Here is a 12,637-nt window from a genome sequence, read left to right as displayed (position 1 = left end):
ATGCTAATCGGAGCCACGTCCTCCAGGCACACCTGGCAAGCTCCGCCCTCTGCTAATCGGCGCCGAGCCCTCGGGCGCACCTGCGTCGGCCTGCGAGCCCCGCCCCTATGCTAATAAGCCGACTGTCCCACAAGGCAGCGCGCCAGCCCGGCGGCCGGGCTGCGAGCCCTTTGTGAGTGAGGGTCGCGGGCTGCTGGGGCAGCGATGAACGGCTCCGGAGGGGCGGCCGCGGGCTCGGCGCCGGCCGCTCAGGAGGAGGGCGTGACGTGGTGGTACCGCTGGCTGTGTCGCCTGTCCGGGGTGCTGGGGGCCGTGTGTGAGTAGCCCCCGCGCGGGCTCGGGGGGTCTGCAGAGCGCCTGCCTGGGGAGGGGCGGGGGCCCTGGGGAGCCGGCGCCCTGGGGTAGCCGTGGTGGCCGGGCTCGGGCCTGCGGCCGGCCAGGTCCCTTCCCGGGACATCCCTCCTGCCCCGGGCCTATCCGAGCTTTTGCTGCAGCGTCACCGGGGATGCTGGGCTGGGAGGTGTGTGCGTGCAGAGAACAGGCGCTGCAAGTGGGGCGGGGCAGTGTGCTGAGAGCCGGGACAGCCGGCCACACACCCTCACCGTCCAGCTGCCTCTGCTTGGCCCCTGTCTGCCTTCTCAACACACCTGGGTGCCACCAGGCCTGGAGGTCCAGGAGAGTGGGCAGGTGGGCAGCAGGCCGTGGGCGGGCCTCATAGCACCAGCCCAGAACGGGCACAAAGCAGGCAGCAGGTGCACTGCGGAAATGAGCGTGGTGGAGCTGACCTCCAGCTCCTGCCTTTCCGCCCACAGGATTGCACCAAGGGGGAGCCTGGCACACAGGGAGGGGGCCTGGGGGCTTGGGCAGGGCAGGCCCTGTTGGCTTTCCTTCCATACCCGCACATTCAGGCAGGGGACGCCTAGGGATGTTGCCCTGGCTGATATGCTGTCGCCCATCACCACCCCGATCACACGAGGTCCCCTTCTCTGCTGTTCAGGGCAAGTGCACTTCAGGCTTTGAGGGAGATACCCGTGGGTTCGCAGCCAGCCTCGTGGGTCCCCTCGGTGGGCGGTGCTGAGGGAATGACAGAGGTCACTGGGGAGCGGGACCCCCGAGGGGGACAGCCCCTCGTGGCCGAGAGACTTCTGCAGCCACCCCAGGACGGTGAGCTCGGTAGTTGCTGACCGCAGCAGGAAGAGCTGGCCCCGGGCAGCCGAGACCCAGCTCACCTGACAAGCAGGCAGGAGCCGTGACCATGTTTGGGCGCCCCGGGAACCTTGCTGCCCGAGGACGCCAAGGGCAAGGACATCTTGGGGTCTTGTGTCTCAGGAGGCCTGTGGGCCTGCAGCAGCTGGGGCACCTTCCCTGTGTAGGGTGACATGGGAGAATGGAAAACGGCTGGATTCCAGGCCCGAGGGGAAGGATCCGGTGTGGAGCGGCTTCTGCAACTTTAATGAGCTGGTGGCTGGTGGAAAAGGCCGTGTCCACTGCCCCGCCCCTGCCCCGCCCCTGGCCTGGGCTCTCTGTAACAGCCGTGATGCCTGTGGGTGGAGGAGGGGGCAAGACAGAGCTGGGTACGGGGGGGGGGCAGTATGAGGCTCTGCATCCGGGACCTCAGAGAAGGCCACTTCTGGCGTACGAGGGGATGAAGCTTAGTGTCTTGGTAGTGGCTGGGCTGAGCTGGGGGGCTTGGGCAGGTCATGTAGAGGACATAGGATGGGTCCAGAAAGACAGTGTGTGCTCAGGGGCCTCGGCTGCTGTGCCCATCAGAGCTGCAACCGCCTTTCACCCCAGCCCAGATCTGAGAGAGGAACCACTCACCCTAAGGGTCAGAGGACTCTCTGAGCACCCAGAAGCCCAGCTCTGCTGCCCTGGGCCAGAGCAGAGAGAAGAGGGGGAGTCACGTGCGGCCTCCCCAAGCAGCAGCCACAGCCTGGCCATCATCCTGCCGGGGACAAGCCATGGGCCAGCCGCCTGAGCTTGTCCTGGCCCGTGTCGGTGTGGGCTTCTGGGCACAGTGGGAAGCCGTGGGGGTCCGGTGCAGGCCACTGGGCAGCCATGACCCGGCCCGTGTTAGTGCCATGGGGGGACTGCGCTGAGCTTGCCCAGGCCTCCCTCACCTGCCCCCAGGCTCTGGGCCAAGGCCTGCCTGTCTCTCACCTTCCAGCTTGTGCCATCTCCGGCCTGTTTAACTGCATCACCATCCATCCTCTCAACATCGCGGCTGGCGTGTGGATGATGTAAGTCCCTGGGCCCGCCCTAGGTGCCACGCTAGGCCCCATCCACACCCTATGGCCACCGGGCGGCCCCTCCCAGGAGGGCTCCCAACCACTGGGATGTCTCCTTGGCTGCAAACCCTTTGTTCGGTGGGCTGACACCATGCCCACTGGGGGTGCTTGTCCTCCTGGGGGAGCTCCCAGGACTCTGGGGGTGCTGGGGCCCCCAGGAGAAGGCCCTGGGCTTCCCTGGGCTCACTGTGGTCCAAGCTGTGGGTGGGGGAAGGGTGGCAGCACTGGACTTGCAGGCTGGGGGCAGGCGCAGGGCCTGGCGCATCGTGAGGGCCCAGTCAGTAGCCGTAACTGCTGCCCATTGGGGCAAGCTGGAGACTTCCCCCCAACATGGCACTGGCCAAAAGGCGTCCTGGGGCCTCACCTGTGGGGCACATGGGTGGTCAGCCTTAGGTGCCAGGAGAACCCACTGGGCCAGCTCTCCATCCCTGAGAGCGGGCAGCCTGCCTGGCGGTCATGGAGGTGGCGGCAGGCCCTGCAGCCTGCAGAGCCACATGGCGCTCCCTGTGGATGAACCTGCTGCTGGCTGCTCGGGTGTGGGGACTTCTCCCTCCCCAGATGGGGCAGGGAAGCAAGCTGGGGGCTCTCCCCTCTGGGAGGTTGCTGGGGCAGCAGTAGGCTTTGGAGGAGGGAGGGTGAGAGGCCAGCGTCCCCAGCAGCCCTGGTCCTGGGGTCACCAGCAGGCCCCCTTTCCTCCCTCCTGCCCCAGCATGAACGCTTTCGTCCTGCTGCTGTGCGAGGCGCCCTTCTGCTGCCAGTTCGTGGAGTTTGCGACTGCGGTGTCTGAGCGCGTGGAGCGCCTGCGCTCCTGGCAGAAAGCGGTTTTCTATTGCGGGTGAGGCGGGGCCAGGAGGTGTGGGGTGGAGCCTGGGCTCCTTGGGCCGTGGCCTAGGGAGGAGTGGGACTAGGCAGGTGCCCTGGTAACCGGCTGGTGCAGAGTTTCAAAGAGAAGGGAGAAACAGAAAGAGGAGAGTATCTTTTAGTCACTGGGTCACTCCCCAAGTTTCCCACGTGGGTGTAAGGAGCCCAAGGACTTGAGCAATCCTCTGCTGCTCCCCCAGGCACGTCAGCAAGGAGCTGGACAGGAAGTAGGGCAGCCAGGACTGCTGGGAGCTGGTGATCTGGGGGATTCACGTGTCCCAAGGAATGGCCATTATCTCATGGGCCCCTTAAACGCCTGTTGATGGCTGTGGGTGCTGTCCCAACAGGAGCCAGAGCTGTGCCAGCCCGTTCCTGAGCCTGTGTCCCTGCCGGCTTCTAGGGGGCCTGCCCGCCACCTGGTTGTCTCAGAAGGGGTTGGGGGCTGGGGGACCCAGGGAGCAGTGGAGCAGCCTCGGCCCTCTGTCTCCCTCCAGGATGGCCATCGTCCCGATCATCATGAGCCTGACGCTGACCACTCTGCTGGGCAATGCCATTGCCTTCGCCACGGGCGTGCTTTACGGGCTCGCGGCCCTGGGCCGGAAGTGAGTCTCCCGTATCCCTTCAGCGGAGGGGCACAGGGCCTGCTCCACCGCCCCCCCTCCGCAGCCCCTTCTGTCCTGCTGTGAGGCATGACTCGACTGGGACCCCAGGGTGTTGAGCAGTGAGGAGCAGAGACGAGGGACCCCCGGTTGGCCTGGTCTTGCCCCAGCGCAGCCCACAGCAGGATCTGCACTGGACACTGCGGTGGTTTCCACCCCTTCCTGCAGAGCCCAGTGCCCAGGCATCCTGGGCCATGCTCAGGGCACAGGACGGGCCTCTGTCCTCCCGCACAGCGGCCTGCCTGTGGAAACCAGGAGGCCGGGTGGCGGCGGCAGGGCTGTGCGCCCGAGGCCTGTGTGACCCAGCTCTTGGTTTCCCAGGGGCGATACCATCTCCTATGCCCGGATCCAGCAGCAGAAGCAGCAGACAGATGAGGAGATGCTGGCCGAGACTCTGGATGGTGAACTGTGATGGGGCACCTGGAGACCCCTCACTTGCTGGCCTGGGAGAGCTGTCGTCTGCCCGAGGCCGCCCCTGCAGGGTCTCCCCGACCCCTGAACTGAGCGAAGCCCTGGCAGTAGGCAGTAGGTGGCCATGGGCCCCAGGCCGGAGAACAGCTTCCCCTCAAATGCTGGGCCATCCAGCTGGCCCAGGCCTTCGGGCTGCCGGTGAGCAGGGAGAGCCCTGGCCTGCCTTGTACGCCTGTCTCCGGGACAGCACATGCTGAGCCCATCTGCTGCTCATGTGGTCCCTAGCGGCTGCAGCCCTGGCTGCCACTTGCCCCCCTCCCATGCCTGGGACCACAGCCTTGGCAGTGACAGGGCAGCAGACTGGAGGACACTCCCTCTCCCAGGGACCCTGCACCTCAGGCCACCCTTCCAGGAACCCCTAGTTCCCAACCTGCATTAGGCCTTGGTGCTAACACCGTGGTACAGTGAGCTCCTCCAGGGCTTGTGAGGGGGCCCCCTCACCCCCAAGGCTGGGCTGAACCTGACCACCTTAGGCATTCCTGGCCCCTGCCCCCGGAGGCCTCCACCTTTGAGCACTCCTTGGAGAACTGTGTTCCTGCTCCAGGGATGGTCTGCAGGGGGGTGGGGGAGCCAGTGTCCCTGCCTTCTGCCCCACTGTGGTGGGGGACAGATGGCAGCCACCTGCATGGGACATGACCCAGCTGGGTGTTGGAGCAGTGGGTAGCTGCTGTGTGATAGCTTGGACATGTGCCTTCAGGGCCCGGGCGGCTCTCTTGTTTGGGCCGGCGCTGGCCTCCAAGGGCTCAGTGTGTGTGTGTGTGTGTGTGCGCGTGCACATGTGTGTGCAGGTGTGCAGTGAATAGGATCCGGCTACCTCCCACGTGTGTGCTACCTCCCAGAGGGGCGGGGCCAACCTGCCTGTCTGCTCACTCGTGTCCAGGCTGAAGGCCTTGGGCGGCCCGTTCCTGCCCAGCTCAGGCGCTTGACTGCCCACTGTGTGTGTGAAGGATGGCAGACCACGGGGTCAGACCCACACAGGGAAGGGCCCTCAGGGTACCCAGGCAGTCACTGGGTTCCGGGCCAGTGTGGGCAGTCTGCCAGCCCCAGGTTCCCGCTAAGCCTGTGGCAGAGCACAGGACCCTGTCTCCCACTGGGGATAAGGGGTCACCAGTGGGCCCCACCCTGCGTCTGGCCCCTGGGTCTGTTCTGGAGCTTGCATTTTGAGCAATAAAGCCAGACGGGCGTTTGTCCACAGCTCGGCCCCTTCCCTTGCGTCTTGGGGTTGCCTGTCCCATTGGATGGAGCCTGTTCCCCCTCCCACTTGCCAAGCTGGAGCTGGGGCAGGGGTGGGCGCTAAAAGGTGGACCCAGGGCAGGCTTCCTACATATGGGCTGCCTCCCTCTTTCCCTGAGTGGGTCGGGACTAAGGCGAGGGTATGGGCCAGCCCCTCCGAGAGGAGACCCCACACCTTCATCTCTCGAGCCACAGGCCCACGTCCTTTATTAATATAAATAAGAAGGGCGCTGTGCATGGAGGGGAGCGCCTGCACCCCAAGGCAGGACTGAGGAGAAGGCCATGGCTGCCTGTGCGTCCCGCCCTTGGCCTCTGCAGGGTGGAACTGTCTCCGCCTGCAGGGCCCCGGTGGGTCCAGACCCACAGCCAAGGCACTTCATGCTGCCATGTCATCACAACACAGCACCAGCATCCTGCCCACGGGCCACCCACAGCCCTCTTCTCTCCAGCCTCACCACGTCCTCCACGGGCAGTGGCCCGTTCTCAGCCTGGCGGGGCATGGTCCCTGGTGTGCTCTGCCGTGGCCCACGTGCCCGCCGGGGCCAGCAGAGTGGCAGGGGTGGCGGTGCCCCGTGGGTCCCCAGCCTAGTGCAGGATGGGGCTCCGGCCCGTGTGGAAGAAAGCCTCGATCTGCTCGAGCGAACGGCCCTTGGTCTCGGGCACGCAGCAGCCCGTGAACACCAGGCTCAGCAGGCACACGGCGGCAAAGAAGAAGAAGGGTGTCTGGAGGCCGAAGGTGTTCTGCAGGCGGGGGCGATGGGGTCAGCCCAGGCCGTGGGTTCGCTGCACCTCCAGCTGGCTCCCCACCCCGCCCTGCCTGGGAGTCAGCTGGCCTCACACCCGCCCTGACCACAGAGCTGCCCCCTGGGATTCTCCCTTAGGGAGGTTGATCCTGGTTGGTGCCCTGGCCTGCGGCATACACCGGGAGGGGCAGGGTCCACCTGGGCTGGCGCAGGGGCAGCTGCCCAGGCAGACGGAAGCCCTGAGGGCTGCAGTGTGTTCTGCATGCTGGTTGGAGAGGAAGGGTTGCGTGGGTCCCTGGGCCAGGGGGCCTTCACACTCACCACCAGCGGCAGGAAGGACTTGGTGAGCACGAAGGCAGTGAGCCAGCTGACCAGCACGCAGAGCCCCGAGGCCACGCCGCGGGCACGCAGGGGCAGGATCTCGGACATGAGCAGCCAGGTGATGGGCCCCCAGCCCATGGCATAGCCTGCCCCGGGAGAGCGGACAGATGACTCAGGCCGTGCATGGCCAGGGGCCTCACCTGCTTTCCCCCAGCCACATCAGGACAGTAACTCCTGCCCCGAGAGGCCCCTGCGACACCTACCCATGATGAAGACCATGGTGGCCAGCAGGGGCACAAGGGTGAGGTAGCTGGGGGGCGTGGCTGGGGGCTGCTCCGTGGCCCCCAGGAACATGCCCTCAAGGCCCACTGTTCCATTGGCACTCTGGGACCTGGGGCCAAGCTGCACATAGAGCCCCAGCGTCAGATTGGCAGCAAACATGATGGTGGCTGTGGACACATGGGCGGCCCCCAAGGGCCAGGACACATGAACCCTAGGACCCGGGGACCGACTCCCCCCAGAGCTGGTCCCTGGCCAGTTCAGCTCGGCTCCAGCTCCGGGAGTGCTGTGTCTCATTTGGCTCCTGGGCTCCTCAGCCCCACCCCACAGGTGCGACAGGTGCGGCGGCGGCAGCCGGCCACACGGGCAAGGGTAGTGCTCACCAGACACAAAGAGTAGCACTTTGCGGCCGGCCAGGTCCATGGTAAGGGCGGCGATGAGGACAGACAAGAGCCTCACGGCGCCCACGATGGCGGCGTCATCCTCAGGGGGCTGTGGGGAGGCATGAGGGCTGAAAGGCCTCCCACCCCAAGCCTGCTGCTCCAGCTCTCCCTTGCCCACGCACGGTCTGTGCTAATCTTCCATCTCGGGCCACAGCTCACAGAGCAGGGACAGGACGCTGGACGCTGGAGCCGCGATCTGCCTCCCGCAGAGCAGGAAGCTGGGGTGGGAGGGGAAGTGCTGTCCTCCTGGGGGGCTCTGAGGCTCCAGGGGGCCATGCCTACACCCTGGCCCACTCTGCTGGCCCACTCTGCTGAGCTCTCAGCTCTGACACGCTAGCACAGTGGGGAGTGGGTGTTCCCGCAGGGGGTCCCTCACCAGCAGGACGGCCGTGCTACTGAAGATGGACTGCAGGTAGACGAGGATGGGCGTGATGCCGGTCAACTGCTGCAGGAAGCGCATGAGCAGCGCGATGAGGATGGGGCGGCACACGCGGGGGTCCCGGACCTCGGCCCACGACACTCGGCTGCTCTGGAAACACAAGGCTGCCACTGCTGCTGCCGCTGCTCGGCCCCGCGTCCCCCAACCCCTGGCCTTCTGGGAGAGGCCTCGGGGAGCTGTCGGCCGGCCAGCCGCACCTGTTTGTGCACGTTGTCTTGGATCTGCTGGAACTCGGCGCGCACGTCGGCCGCGGCCCCCCGCAGCCAGGCCAGCGCCTGCAGCGCCTCATCATCCCGGCCCCGCGACAGCAGGAAGCGTGGTGAGTTGGGCATGAAGCTGAGCAACAGGATCATGGCCAGAACAGGGCCCTCCCCGGCCACGGCCAGCCAGCGCCAGGGCAGCAGGAGGCCTGGTGGTGAGGGGCGGCAGGTGAGGGGCCAGGCACAGCCTCCCACTGCCATCTGTGCCCACGCAGAGGCCCTAGGCAACCTTGTGTGCCCATCAAGGGCCACCTGCCCTGGTCTCTTCCCCCGCCCTCTGGGATCCAGGCCGCATCCCACCCAGCGGGGAAGCACAGGGGGGTACTTGCCGAGTGCATAGAGAGACAGAGATCCAAACACGGCCATGAGCTGCGGCGTGGCCCCCAGGGCCCCGCGGACGCTGGGTGGGGCAATCTCAGACACATACACCTGCAAGGCACACCCACTCCAGCGCGGGGGAGAACACAGGTTCCCGGACCTGGCCAAGATGGGCGAGGCGGCCCCTGTGGGCCTCGGGCTGTGGGGTCACTGCCTAACCAGCCTCTGGCTTCTGTTTCTCTAACTGCCAAGCGGACAGAAGCCCTGGGTCTTGAGGTGGACACCCAGCAGGTGCGCCCTGCGTCCTCCCGCCTGGGGGGGTGTGGGGCACAGCGCAGGGACTTCCCTTCGTCACCCATTGCTCAATGTGGACTTTCTCCCCTTGTGCAATGCCTCTGTGGCTGACAGCAAGGTAGGAAGTAGAGAGGGCCTGGTGTGGGGAAGCTGGGAACCTGGGACGACATCCCGAAAGTCAGCTGCCCTGACTGGAAGGCACGGAGGCTGGGCTGCCTTGTCACTTGGGCACGTGGTGCCCAGCCGCCCTGGCGGCCGAGGGCGGGATCGTGCTGAGTGTGTGACCTTACCGGGATGCAGGCCGCGGTGAGCCCGCCAGCGAAGCCGGTCAGCATCCTCCCCAGCAGCAGCATCCAGAGGCCGTGCGCGCCCGCCATGAGCGCGTAGCCGGCCGCAGAGGGCACGGCCGACAACATGATGCTGAGCTTCCGGCCCAGGAGGTCGTTGAGGGCCATGGCGCTGAGGCCCCCGGCCGCCGCTCCCAAGGTGAAGATGGACTGTGGAGGAGGGGACAGCACAGAGGCCGTGTTGGCCTGAGCAGAGCCCCCAAGTTCCCCACTGCCGTCAGAGACAATTTCCACCCTAGGCGGGGGGGGGACTCAGGCCAACAGTGGCAGTGAGTTGCCCACCCCCGGAGGTGTGCAAGCAACATGTGGACGGCCACCCGCCAGGGACACCCACAGGAAAGCCCTGCGCTATGGCTGGGCGTGGCCACATGTCCCCAGGAATTCCGTGTAACCATGAGTTTTCCACACTATGGGCGGCTAAGATTTGGGGGCTCCAGGGGTCTCTGACTCTGCCCACTTGGGCCCGAGGCTCAGCCTCAGGCTGTGTGATGGGCATGGCCATGGTTCCCCGGGCCACTCCCTGCCCAGGAGATCCATGAGTTCTCAGGGGTCTTGGCCGATCCCTGAACAAATGGGCAACTTTCTCTTCTCTGCTATGTTGTCTGTGATGACAATGAACTTGACCATCAAGACTTAACAGTGGATGCAAGTCTGTGGGCCCAGTTGCTCCAACTGACACCTCTCTCCCCAGGATGCCACGTACTCCCGCCCCCTCCACAGGGGCAGCTGGGGGCGGCACCTGGAGGGCAGAGACTCAGCCCCACCCACTCCTTCCCACACCTTCCCCACCAGCTTTCACTTCCTCTTTTCAGAGGCAACATCAGCCTCACCCCTCTTAACAACAGGGAGTGCGCGGGGGCAGGGCCTTGGGGGGGCCCCAGGCTATCTCAGGAGGGCTTCTACCTACGGACACAGTTCCACATCCCCGCCCCACCACCTTCCACCTTGGAGCCCGGTCCTCACCCCAAACCAGGATGCCTGGATCTTGGTCAGGTGCAGCGCAGGATCAGAGGACCGTTCCAGGGCTGGGATGACCGGGGACGTGAAGACCAGGGCATAGCCGAAACTGAAGTTGCCCAGCACGGCTGCAAACGTGGCCAGAATCACCTTTCTGTTCTGTAGGACCCTGGGGGAGCACAAAGGGATGGGGCATTGAGTCCTCCCTCCCTGGCCAGTGGCCAAGAAGGCTTGGAACAGCAAGCAGGCAGGCGCCTGCACCCGCCTGGGAATTTCCCAGGGTCAGCTCACGGCCACAGCAAGACCCACTCGCGCCGTGGCCTTTTCCTCCCGAGTGGAGACCCACTTACGCTGAGGCCTTTTCCTCCCGAGAGGAGGCTCGGGCAGTGCCACCAGCTGTGCTGCCCGCCTGGACGAGGTCCCCTGCCCCTCAGCGCCGGCTGGGGACTAGGTCCTGCAAGGTTCTTAATAGGACAAGCAAGCGAGCAGGTGGGCGCGCCCGGTAAAAAAAAAAAAAAAAGCAGCCGGATGACCCCTGCGCGGCCACCCACCCAAGGTCCCCGTCCCCCAGCCCCCACCCGTGGTGCCCACACCCCTCACCCGCCTCTCGGCGTCTCTCCCGGCGAGGCGGGCGGCTGCTCGGGGAAGGTATCATAGTCCAGGCCCTCGGCGCCCAGCAGGGGCTCCTGCATGGCCGGCAGACAGGTCGCTCCGGCGGCAGCGTGGGCACGCGAGGGGTCGCGGCGCCTGCCAGCATCCGCCCCGGCCCGCAGCCGCGGCCGGGGACCAGCGGGCGCGGCTCCGCCTCCGCGCGGCCATTGGCGGCGGGGTGGCCCTGCAGAGCCGCGCCCGCCAATGGGGACGGCGCACGGGGTCCGCGCTCCGGTGCGGGCCGGGCTTTGCCGGGCGCGGCCGCGGCGGCGGGGCTGGTCCAGGCTGGACGCGCCGGCAGGACCAGGGGGAGAGCCCCGCGCCCCAGCCCGCGTCGCCCCCGGCGCGGCCCCCGTCCGGACCACCCTGGCGGGGATGCCCACTCGCCCACCAGCCTCGTTGCTGACCCATTCTTCCGGCCATCACTGTCCCAGGCTGCCCCTACCCTCCTGAGTGGGGGCGCGGGGGTCCCTGCCCTCCATCTTGGGGTCCACCTAGGAGCGATACGCGTACGCGATGCTCGAGTCAGCTAGACAGAAACTGAAAATTCCCTGGAACCAAAACCTCAAAACCCAGCGGCCAACGGCACAGGCAGTGCCGGGGCACGTGGGGTGCTTGCCCAGACAGCACGGTGGACATGGGACATAGTCTGAAGCCTGGGGTGCCTGCCCAGCCGAAGGAACCGCAGCTATTGAGATGACAAAGCAGTTTCTACGTTTTTGGACTTTTTCAAAAGATTTATTTATTTGCAAGTCAGAGCTACATACAGAGAAAGAGACAGAAAGAGCTTCTACCTGCTGGTTCACTCCGCAGATGGCCACAACCACCAGGGCTGGCCAGATGGAAGCTAGGAGCTTTTTCCAGGTCTCCCACACGGGTGCAGGAGTCCCAGGACTCAGCCATCCTTTGCTGCTTTCTGAGGACATAAGCAAGGAGCTGGGTTGGAAGTAGAGTAGCCAGGACTTGAACCAGAGCCCATTGGGCATAGACGGTCTGTCACAGGAGGGCCTGGCTCCCACGACAGGCATATCAAAGCCTGTGTTGGGGTGTTCAGACAGCACAGTCCTCACAAAAGCAATTCACACTGGATGTGGGCAAACCTACAGACCAGCTTGTGTGGCAACCCTTGTGTGGGGTGCACCTGCTTGTCGGGGTTAGTAACACAGACAGCCCACTGGCCCTTCCTACCTCCTCGGGCGCCACTCAGGTTAACTGATGGTGCAGTGGCTTCAGAGGCCCCGCCCACAGCCCCTCCTGCCTCCTGCGCTATTTTAGAGTAACTGACTACATGGCAACTCCGGGCTCTGGCAGTCCCCTTCCTGCCACTTGATTAATCAAATGTGTGGGAACTTTGTGCTGTACGATGAGAGCTTAAACCCCCCGACTTTGGCAGTGCAGTGCAGTGGCTCCCGGACTGTAGTGGGAGCTGCTGTCGCCAAACTTGGGCAATAAAAACTGTTCCTTAACATCCTATCTGAATCCCACCCTGCAACATCCCCACAGTCCCTGCCCACCTCAACACAGAAGGTTCCAGAAGGTTCCTGCGTCTGTGACTACTGCTGCCTCTCTGGAAGTGGTGACAGCTGTCAGAGTCAGGGCTGGGTGTCGGCGTTGTGCTGCTGTGAGTTAAGCAAGCGCTGCTTTGAAACCCATCTGATCCACTTCCCATCTGGCTCCCTGGAGAAGGCACTGGATAAGGGTCCAGTCCTTGCACCCTGCTGCCCACATGGGAGCCAGCATGGAGCTCCAGGCTCTGTCTCTGGCCTGGCCCAGCCCCAGGTGTCTCAAACATTTGTGGAGTGAACTGCCAGATGTGAGATCTGTCTCTTTTTTGCTCTGATTTTCAAACAAATCAACTTTCTTTCTTCTAGAAGTGTCCTTTTGCCACTCCAGGCCTTGTGCCAGTGGAGTTTCATATAAAGACAGCCACACTGTCCCGGTGCTCTGTCTTGCCTGCTCTGGGAGACTCACCAAGGCCATCCCCTGTGGGTTTGTCCCTGGTTTGCTGCTGGCTGGCGCCCCCAGCTTGCTCCCCCAGCAGGTGTAGGCCCCCAGTGTGGACAGCTCGTAGCG

The 12,637-nt window shown here is 65.0% G+C and overlaps 2 protein-coding genes across 2 annotated transcripts; one reads left to right on the top strand and one right to left on the bottom strand.

Moving 5' to 3' along the window:
- The first annotated feature begins 112 nt into the window (after positions 1-112).
- On the top strand, positions 113-4,264 carry CACFD1 (calcium channel flower domain containing 1). Its single transcript, XM_004593455.2, has 5 exons — positions 113-316; positions 2,168-2,240; positions 2,998-3,123; positions 3,644-3,751; positions 4,130-4,264. The coding sequence occupies exons 1-5, from the start codon at positions 205-207 to the stop codon at positions 4,218-4,220; spliced, it is 510 nt and encodes a 169-aa protein (XP_004593512.2). The 5' UTR covers positions 113-204; the 3' UTR covers positions 4,221-4,264.
- Positions 4,265-5,692: 1,428 nt separating this feature from the next.
- On the bottom strand, positions 5,693-10,679 carry SLC2A6 (solute carrier family 2 member 6). The gene is made up of 10 exons (XM_004593659.2): positions 10,514-10,679; positions 9,920-10,082; positions 8,900-9,106; positions 8,327-8,426; positions 7,935-8,146; positions 7,675-7,827; positions 7,239-7,347; positions 6,840-7,025; positions 6,577-6,722; positions 5,693-6,253 (listed from the first exon to the last, which is right to left on the bottom strand). Exons 1-10 carry the CDS (start codon positions 10,603-10,605, stop codon positions 6,098-6,100), a joined length of 1,524 nt encoding a protein of 507 aa, XP_004593716.2. The 5' UTR covers positions 10,606-10,679; the 3' UTR covers positions 5,693-6,097.
- Between the last annotated feature and the right edge of the window lie 1,958 nt (positions 10,680-12,637).

The sequence above is a fragment of the Ochotona princeps genome, chromosome 14, assembly GCF_030435755.1.
Source record: "Ochotona princeps isolate mOchPri1 chromosome 14, mOchPri1.hap1, whole genome shotgun sequence".
NCBI lineage: Eukaryota > Metazoa > Chordata > Mammalia > Lagomorpha > Ochotonidae > Ochotona > Ochotona princeps.
Note: the sequence above shows the minus strand (reverse complement) of the source record. Positions and strands in the feature narration are given on the sequence as shown.

Excerpts from the sequence above, each read along its gene's own strand:
- CACFD1 (XM_004593455.2), top strand. The coding sequence starts at position 205 with ATGAACGGCTCCGGAGGGGCGGCCGCGGGCTCGGCGCCGGCCGCTCAG. Across the intron at positions 3,124-3,643 it reads AAAGCGGTTTTCTATTGCGG|GATGGCCATCGTCCCGATCA; the intron begins GTGAGGCGGGGC and ends GTCTCCCTCCAG. Across the intron at positions 3,752-4,129 it reads CTCGCGGCCCTGGGCCGGAA|GGGCGATACCATCTCCTATG; the intron begins GTGAGTCTCCCG and ends TTGGTTTCCCAG.
- SLC2A6 (XM_004593659.2), bottom strand. The coding sequence starts at position 10,605 with ATGCAGGAGCCCCTGCTGGGCGCCGAGGGCCTGGACTATGATACCTTC. Across the intron at positions 10,083-10,513 it reads GGAGAGACGCCGAGAGGCGG|GGTCCTACAGAACAGAAAGG; the intron begins GTGAGGGGTGTG and ends GTGCTCCCCCAG. Across the intron at positions 7,348-7,674 it reads GTAGCACGGCCGTCCTGCTG|CCCCCTGAGGATGACGCCGC; the intron begins GTGAGGGACCCC and ends GCCTCCCCACAG.